Here is a 19,635-nt window from a genome sequence, read left to right on the forward strand (position 1 = left end):
CACTTTATTGTGCTTCCCAGATATTGCATTTTTCATAAATCAAAGCTTTGTGGCAACCCTGCATCAAGCAAGTCTATCAGCACTGTTTTTTCCAACAACATGTGCTCACTTCCTATCTCAGGGTCACATTTTGGTAACTCTCACAATATTACAAACATTATTATTATTATATCTGTTATGGCAATCTGTGATCAGTGATCTTTGATGCTACTATTGTAATTGTTTTAGGGTCTCAAGAACCATGCCCACGTAAGAGGCAAACTTAATCGATAAATGCTGTGTGTGTTCTGATTGCACCACTGACAGGTCATTCACCTATCTCTCTTGCTCTCCTTGGGTCTCCCTATTCCCTGAGACAGAACAAAATTGCAACTAGGCAATTAATAACTCCATAACGATATCTAATTGTCTGAAAGGAAGAGTTGCACCTCTCTCTCTTCAATTCAAAAACTAGAAATGATTCAGCTTAGTGAGGAAGACAGGTTGAAAGCCACAATAAGCCAAAAGCTAGGCCTCTTGCACCAGTTACCCAAGTTGTGAACCCAAAGGAAAAGTACTAGTCCAGTGAACACACAACTGATAAGAAAGCAAAACAGCCTTATTGCCGATATGGAGAAAATTTAAGAGGTCTGGATAGAAAATCAAAGCAACCACAGTATTTCCTTAAGCTAAATCCTAATTCAAACAAGACTCCCACTATTTTCAATTCTGTGAAACCTGAAAAAGGTAAGAAAGCTGTAGAAGAAAAGTTTGAAACCAACAGAGGTGGTTCATGAAGTTTAAAGAAAGAAGCCATCTCCATAACATAACACTTCAAGGTGAAGCAGCAAATACTGATGTAGAAGCTGCAACAAATTATTCCGAAGATCTAGCTAAGTAATTGATTAAGGTGGCTACAATAAACAGCAGATTTTCAATGTAGCTGAAACAGCTTTATATTGGAAGAAGATGCTATTTAGGACTTTCACAGCTAGAGAAGAGTAGCCAATGCCTGGCTTCCAAGCTTCAAAGGACAGGCTGGCTCTCCTGTTAGGGGCTAATGCAGCTGGTGACTTAAAGTTGAAGCCAACGTTCATTTATCATTCCCAAAATCCTAGAGCTCTTAATAATTATGCTAAACCTACTCTGCTTATGCTCTAGAAATGGAACAACAGAGCCTGGAGGATAGCATATCTGTTTATAGCATGATTTGCTGAATATTTTAAGCCCACTGTTGAGACCCATTGCTCAGAAGAAAAAATTCCTTTCAAAACATTACTGCTTATTGACAATGTACCTGGTCACCCAAGAGCTCTGATGGAGATGTACAAGGAGATTATTGTTGTTTTCATATCTGATAACACAACATCCATTCTGCATCCCATGGATCAAGGAGTAATTTCAACTTTCACGCCTTATTGAAGAAACATATTTTATAAGACTGTAGTTGCCATAGATAGTGATTCCTCTGATGAATCTAGGCAAAGTAACTGAAAATTCTCTGGAAAGGATTCACCATTCTAGATACCACTGTGAACACTCATGATTAATGGGATAAGGCGAAAATATCAACATTAATAGGGGTTTGGAAGAAGTTGATTCCAACTCTCATGAATGACTTTGAGGCGTTCAATACTTTTTTGGAAGAAGTAACTGCAGATGTGGTAGAAATAGCAAGAGAACTAGAATTAGAAGTGGAGCCTGAAGACATCACTAAATCACTGCAATCTCATGATAAAACTTGAGCAGATGGGTTGCTTCTTATGGATGAGCAAAGAAAGTAGTTTCTTGAGATGGAATCTACTCCTGGGGAAGATGCTGTGAACATTGTTGAAATAACAAAAGATTTAGAATATTACATAAACTTAATTGATAAAGCAGTGGCAGGCTTGAAGGGATTGACTTCACTTTTGAAAGAAATTCTATTGTGGGTAAAATGCTATCAAACAGCATTGCATGCTACAGAGAACTCTGAAAGGGAGAGTCAATTGATGTGGCAAACTTCACTGATGTCTTATTTTAAGAAATACAGCCACCCCAACCTTCAGCAGCCACCACCTAGATTAGTCAGTAGCTATCAATATTGAGGCAAGACCTTCCACCAGCATAAAAATTACACCTTGTTGAAGGCTCAGATAATTTATAGCATTTTTGAGCAATAAAATATTTTTAAATTAAGGTATATACTTTAGTGTTTTTAGACATATGCTATTGCATACTAAGTAGACTTCAGGATAGTGTAAACATAACTTTTATTTACACTGGAAAACTAAAAATGTGCATGATACATTTTATTGCAGTATTTGCTTTACTGCAATGGTCTGGAACCAACCCCACAATATCTGCAAGGTATGCCTGTTATTTCTAAATATCTAACTATGCATAGAATTATAGGGACAAACCTATGTCCTAAGGGAATTGACAATTCAAATTCAACAAACATGTATTGAGTTTCTGCCAAGTGCCAAGACTCAAGTAGTACTGTCAGACACATTGAGTGTCTAGGTCAAAGACTCACACATAATAATCTGAAATTTACGAGGTATTGTTATATGAATGTCATATTTAATCTGAGACAATGGCTTAGAGAAAAAGGAATCATTACTTAGGAGCATTTTTTTTTCCCTATTCTGAATTCTAAGTAAATTGTTTTCCATAAATAACATATTAGGCAAAACTTTGTTAACTATCCTATTGGGAAAATGGGTCAGGATGATTAAACAGTTATTTATTCATGAAGAGTTAAGTCACAGTGTTCCGGAGGGGCCTCATCTATGACCTATATATAAACAAGTGAAAAGGCAGGCTGCTGGAAACTCAACAAAAGTGCTGGGACTTTTTCACATCTCTAAAGCATAAGTAGGAAAGAATACTCTTTTTTTTTTTTTTTTTAATCCCTCACCCCCCCTCCCACCCTGGCCTGGAAAGAATACTTTTAACAACTTGACATGAACTATAGAACAATCCAGTTGATTTTCTTCGGGTTGATTTTGTGGTGGTAATAAAAAGTTGACTAGAGATTTTTATTAGAGATTAGAAAGGCTTTCTGTAGCCTTTTGTGGTAAAGTATTGGTAACAAAGCTCTGTTAGAGTTCTGAAATCATGTCCATTTCAAATTGTATTCATCATCATCGTCATCATTTAAAGATTATTTAGAAAGCATGCTCTCTCTAGTCAAAAGGATTAGGAAAAGTTAGACATAGCAGAACAAAAATGTTTGTGACAATATCTGCTCTACTCCAGACAAACAGCATGGGGGTAAAAAACATGCCCCAACCCACCTTGACGTCAGCTGGTCCAACAGAAAGTCGGGACTTCCACTTACTTCCCTCCTCCCCAATTGTGGTAGCAGTCACTCCTCTTCCTCCCAGCTAGAGAATAAGGGAAGAATTTCAAAAAGGAGGGAGCCAGATACAGAACTCTTTAAATATTTCTTAAAATATTTAATATTTTAATGCCCTTTAATATTCTTTAGCAATATATAATTTAAGAATATTTAATATTATTTAAATATGAGGCCCTAGACAGATACTCTAGCAACCCACGTGTAAAACTGACCAAAATTAACACAGGCAAAAGGTTCAATAAATGAACCATGGTGTAGAACACCACCAGGTTTTTGGATTGGCCTCTAGACAGCACACAAATGAAGCAAATCAGAATAAGATTGCAAAGTCTCTTTAAATTGTTTTCTCTTAGCATTATATATTATGATGTACTTTCTAAAAGAAGTGTACCCGCTTTCAATTCCTAAGCATGGCTGTTCTGATCAGCTGTAATAAATTTAAGTTAAAACTGCCAGTGGTACTCCATAACCACAACTAAATCCATTTCAGATGTTATCTCATAGAGACATGAGTCAGAAATCAGCAGACTGATGCAGAACATGCATGTGAATGTTTTTAAACTGTTATCTATTCCGTGAGTGTGTGTTCCTGCACGTGCATTTTAGGGCCTTGGTACTATTTTTTTCTCCTATCTTTTTTGCATTACATAAATTATAATAGGGAGTATGCTGGTGATGCAGGCCTAAGATTATATTAACCAAAATTAAAAAACAAGATAGAGAACTGTAGGACTTTTCCAATGAAAAAGTCTTCAGTGATCCCCTCTGCAGGTATGAGACAAATTTTCATTTCACAAAATCATGGAGTATTATTGACTCTGGAATGAAAAATGTATTGAATCTTATTTATTTCAAGGTTATTGCTTGAACCTTAAATGTGAAATTCCTGTTAGGCATGTGTCTGATTCATGTTTGAACACCTTCTTCTGGGTCTACCTATTATATCTTAGAGCAGCTGTTAGTGTAAGAAAAGTTTTCCGTATTTGAGCCAAGATCTTGTTCTGTGTTACTTCTGTTTCTAGGTTCTTGTACTTCAATTCTTTGGTGCTATAAAGATTAATTGTCTTGAATGATGACCTTTTCTAAACCTCTAAGACAAGGTTTTTTGTTGTCCTTTGTCTTTTTGTTGTTGTTAGTCTACTCATCCCTATAATGGACTGTTTTTCATATATCAAGGTTTTGAGTATTTTATCTATCTTCTTTGTCCTTGAATATGGCCTAGTTTATCCGGTCCTCTTAATGTATACCACCAAATTAAATATTAGTGTAACTTCCTTTCAAGTTTTATTTAAAGTTATTCACTACCCCAAGCTGAGGACCAGCATCAGATACACTAGCAGTACCTCCTTTCCTCTAACATTTTAAACTACTTTTATTTCCGTTGTACTTTATGTTCCATTAAATTATTATCTCATCAATTTTCTGTTTCCATAGGTAGATTGTTGGGTTGCTGTACCAGTCCACCACAGTATTTTACAATCTCAAGCCGGCAGATGTAGAAGAGATCTTATGAACCATCTAATCCAATGCTGCCTGTGTCCAAATGGAAACTCCAAGGGCTAAAGAAAAACAGTGGTGACAAAACTGGAGATAGAGCCTAAATTGTTGATTCGTAGACAACCCTCTAATTTTTCATTTGAGCTACTCTCCCATTTTCCTTATTATTATACAAAAAGCAGTTTCATTTTTGGTGTCTGTGATGAAGAGATGTTTGTTGATTCCCAAACCTAGGCCATTTCCCATGGGGTGGGAAAAAGGCTTAAAGGGGTTTAAAATTCCCAAGATGTGTTGGTCTGTGGGAAGAGATTTTATCTATTAATATGAAACAGAGAGGGTTTGGAATGTGTTTGAACAGAGTCCATTTTTTGAAAAATACACAGGAGAAGCCACAATCTCAAGGAAATTGTGAAACCAGAGGATGGGAGAATGCAGTGGGGAAGAGGGCAAAGGGACTTTCTTAACATAGCAAACAAGCAGTTCCCAATTCCCATCGAGAGGATGATTTTTGTTATAGCTTGATAGTGAGGAGGCTGGTGAGTCTGTGCTCCAGTGTGTGGAGTGCTGAACCTGAATCCAGTAGCTCCAACTGAATAGGTCAAGTTCTTGTTTTGTGTGTCCCCTAGTTTTCTAAACCTGTTGTATGTGTAATTATTTTCTCCATTTATCATGACATATGTGTCTAAAAATTCTCCTGCCCTTCATCTTCCAAGTTCATATCTCTGCCTAGAAGCTACGATGCGAGGGACAATTTTTTTTTTAACTTCTCACAAGAACTCTATGAAGAGGTATGATTATTCCCACTTTGCTGATAGGAAATTTGGTTCATATCAGGCAAGCTTTCCCAGTGTCATACAACTAATGTAAGGTGGGACTTTTTTGACTATACATCTGTCTGGTGTCAAACCCAAGCTGTAAGAAGTAGATGAGAACTCAGGTTTTTTAATCAGGAACCCTGAATTCAGATTCTGAGTGTTATTCACTAGTAGTGTAACCTCAGACATATTATTTAACATATTATTTAACCTTTCAACCTCTGAAAGATATACTAGAATCTGTATATTAGGGTTGTGAGAATTGATGAGAAAATTTACGTAAAGCTTTTGGCATAATAAATGAAACACTGCAATAGTCAATAAATAGCATTTATTATTACTAATGATTACAGTAATATGAGGTCCGCCCAGCAAGTATCCAGCCATGTAATATGAAAAATAGAGACATTTATTGAAATAGATACAAAACACAAGAAACACTGTACATAGGACAATGACACCTCAGTCCCCTTCAAAGCAGGCACCTTGGCACCTCACACAGTTCTCCCAGCGTCTCTTAACCTAACCCGTACACGTTCAACATCCTCAGGTGTTCTGCTTGTTGCAGGCCTTCCAGATCATGGATCATTTTCAACAGATTCTCGACCACCTTTGAAGCATTTGTGCTACTCTTTTATTTGTGCTGCACTCATTGCATCATCCCCAAAAGCCTTCTGGATCATCGGAATAGCTTCCACGGAGGAATGTTCAAGCTTAACGCAAAATTTGATGCATATTTGTTGTGCTACTCGCTCAGTCATTTTGAATGTAACAGCCACAAAGTACACATGCTCACTCCATGGCATGTAGCATCCCGCTGACTAGTGCAGTGAAGTCATCATTGTTCATGCATGTGCATTCCAGTCCCCTCTCTTTGGCTGCCAGGTTGCATCCACATCACACAAACTGTTGTCGTTATATTAACAATGGCTGGATGCTTTCCAGACAGACCTCAGCCTTGAACCTTGGTTTCAGTGACTTTTTCTTTTTAAGATAGGGCTACAGTGCAGTGGTGTGACCACAGATAGATCTCTGAAACCTCAAACTCCGGGGCTCAATTGATCCTCCTGGCTCAGCCTCCTGAATAGGTGGGACTACAGGTGTGTGCCAGTACACCCAGCTAATTTTTTAAATTTTTTGTAGAGACAGGGTCTCACTATGTTATCCAGGCTGGTCTCAAACTCCTGGCCTCAAACAATTCTCCCACCTCAGCCTCCCAAAGTGCTAGAATTACAGGTGTGAGCCACTGAGTCCAGCCACATGTTTCCTTATAAATAGATTTGCAAACAAAATGTGTCAAGAAGATAATATTAATATTATATAATTTTCAAAGTTTTACTAATAATTGCCCTTTATGGGTATTTATTTTAGGCTGATTCTTCCTACACACACACAAAACATGTTTCTTTATTAGTTTAATGACTTTCTTGATATGCTTTTATTTTCTGAGGTAAAAATAATTCAATAAGTTATTTTGATAAGAAAGTCATTTGACCCACATTTGAGCTGTGTGAATGGAAGATTTTCTTCTTATTGCTCTTCATAACATTATCATGTATGTGATTTAGTACAGGATTTAGTCTACCAATAGAGATTTTAATTCCTCCCTTTTCTCATTTATCATTCTATGTTTGCTTAGCTCTCATAAATGACTTTCACGAATATTTCCTTATTTTATTTTTCATCAACTCTGTGAATTAGGTAATTTTTAATTTTATAAAATTTTTAATTATTATGGGTACCTTTTCACAGAGATAGAAACTGAGGCACAAAGAGGATGAATGAGTAATATGGAAAACTGTAAAAGGGAAGGTTGAGCTGAACCTAGGATTTCAAAGAAACCTGAAATGGCAAAATGACACTTTCCTTAAAAAACTTAAAAATTCACTGAAAACTACAATTCATGTCCATTTAGCTTTGAAGTAATATGTTTTATAAATAATAGTAAAATTCCCTAAAAGGCATTATTTCATATATTACTGTATGTTGATATTTTTCAAGCCTCAGATTAGTACACATTCTTGTGTACTAATGTGATCAATAAAATTTATTCTTAAAACTGTCTGCATTCTTGATCAAAGGAATTCTTTTTTTTTTTTTTTTTTTTTTTTTTTTTGAGACAGAGTCTCACTTCGTTGCCCGGGCTAGAGTGAGTGCCGTGGCATCAGCCTAGCTCACAGCAACCTCAGACTCCTGGGCTTAAGCGATCCTACTGCCTCAGCCTCCCGAGTAGCTGGGACTACAGGCATGAGCCACCATGCCCGGCTAATTTTTTGTATATATATTTTTAGTTGGCCAGATAATTTATTTCCATTTTTAGTAGAGACGGGGTCTCACTCTTCCTCAGGCTGGTCTCGAACTCCTGACCTCGAGCGATCCACCCGCCTCGGCCTCCCAGAGCTAGGATTACAGGCGTGAGCCACCGCGCCCGGCCAAAGGAATTCTTCAAATTTTTCATTATCACTGCTTCCAATATTTTTTTATTCCTTTTTCCAATCTAAATGTCAGAAGTAACCAGAATTTTTAGAATAGCATGTCTCATATACCATAAATCTTAAGTTTAATTCTTTTCCATATTTAATTTCATTGCTTTGATACAAATCACCCCTGAATTGCCACCACCTAATCACATAGGATCACCCCTGTTTCTTATCTGAAGAAATAATATTATAGTTATATGCACAGTTGTTTTACCTCAGTGGACGGTGATTTACTTGCAGGTAGAAAAAGGGTCTTATTCATCTTCCTATCTCTGGGGCTTAACAGAGAATGTTATACTTAAAAGGCCCCAATAAATTCTTTAATTGCTGATCGGGGAAACAGTATAACAATGCACATTAATCGTTAACATTTTTTAAATTGGGAATCTCTCTGTTAACCTGTTTTGTTTTTTTTAGAGGGGAATCTTATCATTTGGCAAATATGCAGTGCTGTGCGTGTGGAATCTCTTGCCAGAAGAATTCTTTCCTTCTCTTTGCTGAGGAAACCCCTTGGCTTTGCTGTTATGGGGTATACTAAGGCAGAAGTGTCTCAACAAAGTATGCGCATATGGCACTAGAGGACTGAAGAAAGACCAAAATCTGATTTTGAATTACTGGGTTTATTTCAGAGATATGGATATCAGAGAGTGCAACATTCATGTTTTGTTTTGTGCATTCTTTTATGCTTGAGATCCTGCTTGGACTTCAATTTGATTGCTTTCGCTTTTCTTTACTTCGTTTTTGTTTATTATCTGTCCTTCTCCCTCTGTTTCTGTATCACCCTTTGACTTTTTGTCTCTCTGTGTGGCATTTCTTCTTTCCTCTGACCTTCTCCTATTTTCCCCAGTTCCTAGACTTCTGTAAGTTGGCATTTTTGGTTTGAGTCAAGCTGTTTCCTAAGAACATATGATAAAGCACTAACCCAAAGTAAACTTAAGTGTTGTAGTAGATTATTTTTAAATGACTGGGTTTGGGTACTTTACAAGTTGAATGAGAAATACAGCGATTCTGGAGTTTGGAATTCACAACTAAGAGGTGCTTGTATTGCTAAAGCAACTTGTTTTGTCACGTTAGTACAATAAGTAGAGAAAAGCCAGATCCTCTGTTTTATTTTCTATAAGCTGACCTACTGCAGCCATGGAGGAGCAGCTATGAGATATAAGACCAGTGCTTTGCATCTTGGATTTCTTCTCCCAAACGATGTCTAGCTGTAGCCAAACTTTTTCATATATATCATGATTCATCAGTGGGCAGGTTGCCATTTAGTATATATTGTCAAAAATTGGAATTTTAGTTTTCTAACCTTGATATGCAGTCATCTTAAATATGGCTAAACATTTAAATTGGTGTTTCTCAATCTGGGGCAATTTTTATTTCCAAGTGACATTTTGCAATGTATGGAGATTTTTTTTTTTTTTGTCATCACAGCTTGGTGGGGTATGGGGAGTGTTGCTACTAACATCTAGCAGGTAAAGGCCAGGGATGTTGCTAATCAGCCTAAAATGCACAGGACAGCCTGCCACAACAAAAGAATTATTCATCTCCAAATATCAATAGCAAAGGTTGAGAAACCCTGGGTTAAATATCTACTGACCTGAAAACTTGCAGATTCCACTGTTCAATTGAGCCTTTGGTAATCCTATAGAAACAATGATTGACTGTGAAAATCTTTGTCCCTAGTGGCATTTATAAATGCCATGTGTTAGAATCAAATGCTGATTGTTAATTCTGGATTCAATATAAAAATATTATTAAGAAGTAACACTTGCTTCTCTGGAGAAATAATTTGTATGGTCTACTGGATTAGTCTTTGTACTCTAATTTGAGATCATTTTTTAAAGTAGCCAAATCTGGTTTTAAGGTAATTCTCTGTGTCTGGATCCTTAATTGTGTGTTGATTTCTCCATGCAAGCCTACTACTGATCTTGGCAGAGGAGCTAAAAACTTAGCATTCAAGCCAGAAGAATAAATCAAAATTGGCTCAATTAACTTTCCTGTGTTTCAGAGTATGTTAATAGTTTCTTTTTGTTGTTGTTGTTATTCATTTATTTTATTATACCTTTCGCTTTTCTCCATTCCTTTCCAGCGTCTCAGTACAATTACATTGCAATCTCCAACAGTGTTCTGTTATTTGCAAAAACTGAATCCATTATTTGCAGAGAATGAATTCCAGCAGGATCATTCTGATAGCCCTGCACTTCTGGAAATTCTGACATCTTGGAACTTCCTCTTTCTGGCTCTTATTCCTTCATTTCCCTTCCAGAGAAGATTCTTTGCCTCATTCATTTTCATTAGGCTTACAGGGGAACAGCAATGACCTAGGTTCCCATTTCTGAGTTTTTCCCAGAAGTAGACAGAATAATAGAGCAAGGAATAACATTGCAAAGGGATGGTGACTTTTATTTTCAGGATCTCTTTCATTAAGCAAATAATGTTAAGTGGCATGATATGTGTTTTATTTTAACCTTGTTGGGTTTGTGTTTTCAGTGTTGGTCTTACAAATAATAGTCAATGGCAATGTCACAGAGGTGGGAGTCAGGGTTCTTGGATTCTAATTCTGGCTCTTCCATTACATTGCTGTAAACTTTGAAGGACTCAATTCTCTTTTGGTCTTTATTTTCCGTCTGTAAAATGGGATGGCTGGAACGCTAATGTTCCATCAGTGTGGTGGGATACAGCTGCAAAACGATGGAAAGATGAAAGGTAGGAAGAACGCCTTATTTTATTCAACCAGAGGGGCTCTATTTTAATATATTTCTAGTATTATAATTAGGGGCCATCTTAAATCCACTGTATTAGACATGAGCTCATGGAGGATAGGGACCATATTCTAGTATGAATCTTACAAATAGTGGTCAATGGCAATGTCACAGAGGTGGGAGGAAGTCTGAATTCTTGAATTCTAATCCTGGTTTTTCCATTTAATTGCATTAAACTTGGACAACTCGATTCTTTCTTGGCCTTTATTCTGTCATCTGTAAAATGGGATGGTTGGAGCACTGATCCTCCATGAATGTGCCAGGAGACAGTTGCAGAAAGATGGGGAGGTGGAGGGGAACATTTTCCGCCAATGCATGTTTAAGCCTTGCACAATACACATGTGAGTAAGGGACATAAAAAGAGTTTCAAAAAAGTAGATGCCTGTGACTGTTTCTCAGATTAAATAAAAGGCTCTTTGGCTTTTATTTTATTAGAACCAGAAACTTGACCTCATGTCTACCAAGATCTTCTTTTCTCTTCTCTCATTTTTCTCCTCAAATCTTTCTTTTTCAGATGTACTTTTACTGTGCAGACCACTAATAGGACAATATAGGAGTGGGAGGCAAGGGAAAAGCAGAGAAATGAGAAAACTACATAGTATAAGAAAGCAGAAAGGAGTGTAGTCAAGTGAAATCAGCTGCCTCTTCCAACAACAGTCTGAAGTCCTCTTCAGTACTAAAATCAGAATATCACACACACAATACTAGGCATACCACTCAGAAGCCTGACTCCAAACTATTTTTTTAAAAAGGTGTCTGGGCTATTTTGCAAATTATGGCCAAGTTTGGTGGAAATTACATAGCTAGGAAGTCAGACAGCAGGAAAAGAGGGGTGAATAAAAAGACAGAAAAAGAATTAGAGAAGAAAGCTGAATGGAAAAAAAGACAGGAAAAATTATTTTTCCTAATGAGAAATGCAAAAATTTCCACCAGACAACTGTGACTCTTGGCTGAATGACTTATGTATCATGTGAATGAAAATTCAGGGTGGAGGGGGCAGTCCAGCAAGATGTGCCTTGTGTCTGCTCTGTCTCTGAAGGCAACAGGTCCATGACAAGCCTCAAGTGCACCACTGATTCACCAAACCACCCTCAGGAGGTAGCCAGGCCCATTACATACAGTCTGGAAAGAGCACAGGACTGTAAATTAGAATACCTACATTCTGGATTAAGCCCCACTTGCAGGAAGGACCTCCTTGATTTGTGGTGGAATTTCTGAGGCCAGTGTAATCATCCGGTAAGTGACAGGAATAGATTTTTTTCATGATCTTCGAGGGCCCTTCAAACTATAACATTTTTATAATTTCAATAATGACTACCCCCACCCTTGCTAAATCACATTTCTTGAACAAAAATAGTTATCCCTCACTCTCTCACTCCTGTCACTGCCCAAAAGCATTTATGTTACTTGAAGATGTTCTCTTAGAGTCTTTTCCAGCTCTAAGATCTATGATTCTAAGAAAATCATAGTTTACTCAATTACTTAGCAATACAGGAGAACCATTATTTACCAAATTCACTGAGTTTTCATTTTAGGTGAACTTATCCACCTTTCAGAATTTATCAAGTCCTACCTATAAAACAAACTGACATTTCATCAAACATTTCCAGAAAAATTCCACACAGCTACCCCTTTGGAGTTTATCAGCGACCAAATGATACTAGTGACAGAATCCATTTGATTCTCAGAGATGGGATCTATAAAGAAAGAGAGCCAAGTGGTTTATTGGTTTCCTTTATTAAAACTTGTAAAGGAATCCCTGATTCACCAGGCTGAGATGGGAGAAAACTTCTAACAGTTGCTGCCCTCCTCTAATTGAATTTTAAGCCTCTGTGGCACTTGTTATTTACAAGGGCAATGGATGACTGATAAGGACCTGACCAGGCCTTCAAATGGACATCTCCCTATAAGGAAACAATTGTGATTCTAACGCATTAGCACACAGGACCTCAAAACTGCCTACACAAAGAATGTCTCAGATTTCCTTCCTAAGGAGTGGGACATAAAGATGGCAACTAGTGCATTTTGATGATTCAAGCACAAAAATGGGTTCTATTGTGAAAGAGAGGGGAAGAAAGCCTCATCTTCGGAGGAAATAAACAGAACAATTCCAGAATAGTCATTTCAAGAAGAAATCAAACGCTTATTTGAAATTTGGGCACAAAGTATACATATTCTACAAATAGGTAAAAAGAGATTTAAATATTGGATTCAGGAAAGGTTTTATATTCTGAACTAACAAGATTTATATGATGCAGCTGTTTAGGTTTTCAATTTGTTTTTTAAGGCATTCGTTCTAAAAAGAGAAAGTAAGTGATAACGCAGAGGAAGAGTGAGGAAATTCCTTCAGCTTACTTTTTTCTTTTCTAGAAACCACTAATAAAATAGATTATGGTCAAGATAAAGAAAGTTTCCAGAGATGACTCTAGGAAGGAGAGAGAATTGCCTAACTTAATTGCATTTCCTTTTTTTCTTCCCCCTTCTCTTTAATCCTAAAAAGAAAAACAAAGGTCAAATGGAACAAAGTACCAACTTAGAAACAAAACATGCAGGGGCAAGCTTGTTTTGAGTAAAAATAAATAAATAAACAGCACTAGAGTTTTTTTGTTTTTGTTTTGTTTTTTCCTTAAATGGCTGGGGAAAGTGGGAGAAAATAAAACAGATATGGTGGAAACATTTCTGATTATAAAGGACACAGATAAGAATCTATCTCTCTCACATCTGTTTAAATTCCACAAATGTACACAAAGCAGGTACAATGTGTCAAGGATTTGGGGAAGTACAGTTTTAAGTAATAATAATTAAATTAGAAAAAAAAGGTAGAGGGGGAAGGGGTGGAAGTTTGCAACATTAGCCAGAACTTACAATAGCCAGGCAACCCATATTGCTGTAACTTTCTCTCCCAACAGACCAGCCAGGAAACCAAACAACTAAAGTGAGAAAACCTTGGCCACCACATAGAAATCTTTCTCATTAATATTTCACACACATAGAACCAAGCTATTTTTCATTCCACAAACATATACTGAACATCTCCCCCTACCATTCCCTGTTTCAGCTATTTGGAGGGAATATGGGTGGCAATGACCCGTATTCCTCAGACCTACTGAGCCTAAATCTCTAATTTTAAATCATATTTTAATGTCCCAGATGATTAATAAGAATCATTCATATAATAATCATCTAGATCTGGGAACCCTTACTTTAGGAGATGCAAAAATATCTAAGACAGTTCTTATTTCAATGAGCTCACATAAGTGATACCAAATATACCAATTTTTCCAAAAACAAGGTCAGAAATGAAAAGTAATAAGAGAAGACTAAATTCCTTGCTATGAGTATTCAGAAAAGGGAAAAATGATGGACTGCTGGGAGTTCTAGAGGGAGTGAAGGAGGGACTCATAGAAATAGATATATTTGTATAGGATAGTTATGATTTGAATACAGAGAGGAGGAGAAAATCTACTATTAAAACTGCTACTAATAAGAATACATCTGCAGTGTTTACTGAGAATCAGGCCCCATTCTGGGCACTTTACATCATTATCGTCTCAACTTAACCTAAAGCAAGCAGGTGGGTCTTAATATTTTCCCATTTTGCCTATGGGGAAACTAAAGCTCAAAAGATTTATGTAATTTGCTCATAGTCACACAACAGGATGGGAAAGTTAAAATTTAATCCCAGATTTATCTGATTCCAAAGCCTCCATGCCTCCGAAGAAAGAATAAACAAGGCCAAGAGATGCGAAAGTATCAGACCTCAGACAAAGCGTTCGTTGTTCCCTTTGGCTGGAGGGTGGCAGAGTTGGGGGAGACTGCACCAGGGAAGTTAGAGGGAAGCCAGGCTGTGGATGCTGCATTAAACTATTTGGGCTTTATATGGTAGTAAAGGGAAAGCACTGAAGATTTCTGAGCAGAGAATGTTATGATTAAAGGTATACTTTAGTTTCTAGGCTATGAATAATGAGTTATATCTTACAATCTTAAATGATAAAAATCAAAAGTTTGAAGAGTCTCATTCTACCTTTAAGCAAAAAGGTGTGGCTAGGAGCCAGGTGGAGCTACTACCTCATAGCTGTTCAGACAAATTCCCAACATGCCAGGCCTTGAGGAAGATTCTACAGAGCAGGCCTTAAGATAAATGCAGTGAGTGTCTATCGCCCTACAGAACAAGGACTTATCCATCCCTGGAGCTGTCCAAACCTGGCATAAGGATAGCCCTGGGGAATACAGCATTCGCTGAGACCACAGGTGACCCCATGGGTCAGTGGGCATAGCATAGGCGTAAGAATCAACTACTGGCAGAATTTAGACTTACAAATTTCAGTCCTGTGCTCATTTCATCAAATTATGTTGGTATGCCACTAACTATGTGACACTGAGTAAACCTCTTTACCTTTCTGGACCTCTCTTTCCTCATCTGCGAAACAAGAAATTGAACTTAACAGGTCTCAGATTTCACCATTCTCAATCCTTCTTCCCCTCCAACACAGCAGCGTAAAGGATCTGCTCTCAGGGGCAGTGGCTCACTAACCAGGATTTGGGGGAAAAGCAACATCTCCAGAGAGCTTCTGTAGTTTGTAAATCTCCTGGCTCAGAATACTGCATTTCCTTAATTCTAGGAAGGCTTCCAGTCCTCAATGAATTTGATCTGGCCCAAGGATTATCCTTTCAAATGCAAACTGGATCACTGATGTCAAAAGTAATTTAATGATACAGGGCTCCCTGAGCATATCCAGGCACAGGCAGGGAGCTCCTCATCTTATCATCAGAAAACAAACACCCCAAAATCCAGACCTGTCAGAGCTCCAGAATGTTCTTTTATTATTTGAGAGTTTTGCTATAGTGTCAAAAGATGGTGTGTGTGTGTGTGTGTGTGTGTGTGTGTGTGTGTGTGTTTATAAGTGAAATTCCAAGGAAGCCAAACAAAAGCTAAAATTGTGGAGTTCTTGGGGGGTGGGTGAGCATAGGAGAGGGAATAACCATGGTGTATATTTTAGATAGTCACAAACTCCAACCATCAAAAATGAATTTCCAAAGGGGTAAAAATATTTTCTCCTTAAGGGATTATCAATCATGTAGACCCAAAAAGCTCTGCCTGCCTGTCAGAGCAAAGATAAAGTAGGGAGAAGATGCAAGACTTGTTCTGTTCTCATAAACATTGCTGCTAGAAAAGAAATTAACACATGAAGCCACACATTTTTGAAAGAACTTCTTAAACTTCATTAATTCAGCAGACAACAGCCAGTAATTCACTTACAGAATGTGACTTGTTCCTGTAATCAATTCACTGCAAAAATGTGAGGCATGTTAAAACTATGGCTTTACCTTCTTTTACTTCCAACCAGGGGACAGGAGCATGACTAATAAATGCTAACATTAACAGTGAAGCAAACATAATTACAGAACCAAAGAAACTCACATATTGAAAGTTATCTCATGGTTATTTATTTTTATAGGATTGAACATGAATGTGCATTCCTTCTCCAGACCTGGGAAAGGAAAATCTGTCCAAGATATGTGACAGAACTATCAGCAGGACTGCCAACCTGAAACTGCCAACATCTGAAACTCCTGGGAGAACCATGCTCGGGGACCATGCTACAGGGACCACCCATGTTCTGCTCTGGAAACTAGCTTAGGATATCTTCACTGTCATGTACTTAAGTTCCCTTCTCTTCCCAGTATTGAATGATTTCTGTAAGACCATGAACAACTGTGTCACTCACTTAAAAGAAATCAGAGTACGTAATTAATGCCTGCCTGCCTTACCAAATCCATCAGGAGACACAAGCAAGTAGAATACAAGTCCTGGGAAAGATTCAGGTTTTCTGCCCATTTCTTCCCCAAAATACTACTCTTTTGAGCTCCAGCACCTTAGCCAGAGTACACTGGGAGTTAGGAGTCTCAGCTGGGATTTCATGAACTTTATCAACAGTTGTGAATCTTATAACCCTATCACCTGTGAGGGCAGAGACCTTGTGAGATGAATTGCAAAAGGCATTTGGATATTTGATCATGGTGTGTGTTTTATTTTCATTTCCTCAGAAATGCAGCCTGGTCCATTGGCTGGCACGACCAATCAACCCCCAGAGCTGCCACTTCTCCAACAGCTGTAGAAGAGAAATTGGATATATTGACACAGAAAAGAGAAAGTGATGGGGGAGGGAGAGTGTAAATTCAGAGTAACATTGTGTGAGTGGGGGTGGGGATTGAGGAATTCATTCTAAATTCCCTCTGCTGAAGCATCCAGATAGATCTTCAAAATTACGGATGTGGGAAATATACCAATATACACTGCAGTATATCTCCTGCCAATAACTTCAGACAGGTTGAGTACACAAAAATAAGGAGCGCACTGAGAATCTGATGTCCAATAACCCAGTCCACTACTTACCACCAGAAATTGGAAGTCCTCTATCGAGCAGAAAATGTCAGCATTTTGGGTGAATCCTTTTAGTGAGACTAACTCTCACAGCTTTACTCTACCCCAAGCACATCTTCTCTTTAACCTTCGATCTTTACTTTTTTGTATAAGTGAAGGGGAGAAGATAGAGAAACAAATTTCTTTCAGAAGAGGTCTACTTTTAACTCTATCTTGAGGATGCTTTCTTTTAAACTTCAGAGAAAAGGTGCAGACTACAGTGTAGGAGGGAAGACAGAGGAGAAATGAGGATAGAGCTATACCAAGAAGTGAACGGAGAGGAGAGCTCGCACTAGACCCAGCTCTGCCAAAGCCTCACGAATTAGTGCTTAATGGGTACATTAAACATCATCTCAACATTGTAACCCTGTTTTTGAGAGAAGTTGATGGGGGCAGGGGGAGGGAGAGAAGGACTTGCCCAAATTCATCAATTTTTGGTTACAGAGCTAGGGCCACCAGACATCTGGATTCACAAACATGAGACGGAAACGTTTAAGGAGACCCCATCTGAAAGACTGAAGGACACAGCGATGGCAAGATGACAGGAGCCGTAGGGAGGGCTCAAGAGAGCATCTGAGAGCTGCAGGGGGCGGTGGGTGTGGAAAAGCGCGAGCTCTGGGTACCTTGATGTAGGCCCGCTGCAGGTAGTTGTAGGGCACTCTGCGCTGGAAGTCGCTGCGCACATCCTCACTAACGCGGTGGCGGGACGAGGGTCCCCCGAGGCGCTGGGTCTCACAGCTGCGGTAACAGCGCGCCCGCTCCAACAGGGCGCGGAAAAAGGGCAGCTCGGCCCCGGGGCCGGCGCCGGGGGGCGCGAGCGGGCGGCGCGCGGCACAGTGGCGGGCGCAGCGCGTGCGGATCTCCCGCAGGCGCCGGTGGCTGCGCAGCGCCGCTTCCAAGTCCCGCACCGCCTGCTCGTAGTCCCCGCTGTAGTAGGCGGCCACGCCGCTGGCGTAGAGCAGGTCGAAGGGCTGCAGAGGCCCGGGCTCCGGCTCCAGCTGCTGGCGCGGGCCGTCCGGGGGGCCGCCCCACAGTGGCGGCGGCAGTAGCAGGAGCAGCAGCGGCGCCCAGATGCGCTCCCGCATCCTCCGCCGCAGAGAAGCGCGGGACGGCCACTCTCCGTGAGGGCTCCGGGCACCTCGCGTCCTAGTCCCCTCTCCCACCTTCACGACGGCAAGAACGCCGACCCCGCCGCAATCTGGCTGCCTCGCGAGTCCCAGGTGACCGCCGCCTCTCCGCGGACTGAGAGGCGGAGGCCCTGCCTGGCCAGCAACTCTTAAAGGGACGCCCACAGCTCACACGCTCCTCCTGCTGCCCGAGTCTCGGCGAGCCGCTCTCCCGGCTCCCTGCTGCAGCCTTGGGGCTGCCAGGGGCCACCCACTCAGGTGCCAGCCGGAGAGCCAGCGCCGCTTGAGGCCAGCCGGGGCGAGCAGCTTTACCTGTGGGTTGCCTTTTAGGTTACAGAAGTGGATATCATTACTGTCTTTTTTGGAGATGAAGAAACTTCACCATAGTGAGGTTAGGGCTTTAATCATCTTCTGGAATCTATACATGACCTCGCAGTTTGCGAAGTCCTTCACCTTCAGATGAAACCTGTAGCTGCAACTCAGGCTGTGAGGGAAGCACTACAGGCCCTATAGGTCGAGGCGCAGAGGTTTGAGAAGAAAAGTGATTTGCACAAGTTTAGGGGTGAGAAGGGGCAAAGAAAGGACTCAATCCCCGGGCTTTGGAATCAAAGCTTACTGCTGCTCTCCCTGGGAAGGGTCTCTCCCTTGCCTTTTCATTCTACTTTGTGTGTTTATGTGCGTCGGTGCATTGGAGCAGGGGACTGGGGTAGGGAAAGCACAATACATAGCCTGCATTTCCTGTGCAGACAGTGGTATTACAGGGCCCAGAGCACTGTTGGAGGAGGGAGGAGCTGTGTTTACATTCTGCCTCTGTCAGTTTACCAGCTGTGTGAGCTTGGCAACTAAGCCTCAGTTTCCTCAGCTCTTATACAGCCAAACATCCTAACACACCCAACGGTATTCAGATATAAATTCTTATTATTGCAAGAGTTGAACAAAGAGGCAATTTAATAAGTCCAGTACCCCCAGGAGTTAAGCAATGAGCATCCATCTAGGAATGGGACAGCGGACAGAAATGGCTGCCAGACTCCAAGGGACTAGCCCGAGGCTTTCCTGTTCCTCCCCTTTTCCTCTGTCATAAATACCTTCTTAGCCAAGGTATTCCCCTCTTTCCTTCTCCTTGGCTCCACACTCTCACAAGGGTGCATACAAGCTTATGCTGCTGGCCCCGGGACTCCAGCGGCCTCCTGGAAGCATTCCTGTGGTCT

General features: G+C 39.9%; 1 protein-coding gene across 4 annotated transcripts in view; it reads right to left on the bottom strand.

Annotated features, from left to right (window-relative positions):
• P3H2 (prolyl 3-hydroxylase 2) overlaps nucleotides 1-18,686 on the bottom strand; it is a 146,389-nt gene extending 127,703 nt beyond the window's left edge. For 2 of the 4 annotated variants that reach the window (XM_045539925.1, XM_045539924.1), the window contains exons 1-2: nucleotides 17,924-18,686; nucleotides 3,261-3,350 (exon numbers count right to left, since the gene is read on the bottom strand). In XM_045539925.1, coding sequence (XP_045395881.1) covers nucleotides 3,261-3,350; nucleotides 17,924-18,385 — 552 coding nt within the window. In that variant the 5' untranslated portion in view covers nucleotides 18,386-18,686. The remainder of the gene's footprint in view (nucleotides 1-3,260; nucleotides 3,351-17,923) is intronic. The other 2 variants (XM_045539927.1, XM_045539926.1) reach the window with 1 other exon arrangement.
• Between the last annotated feature and the right edge of the window lie 949 nt (nucleotides 18,687-19,635).

Source organism: Lemur catta, chromosome 1, assembly GCF_020740605.2.
Source record: "Lemur catta isolate mLemCat1 chromosome 1, mLemCat1.pri, whole genome shotgun sequence".
Classification (NCBI taxonomy): domain Eukaryota; kingdom Metazoa; phylum Chordata; class Mammalia; order Primates; family Lemuridae; genus Lemur; species Lemur catta.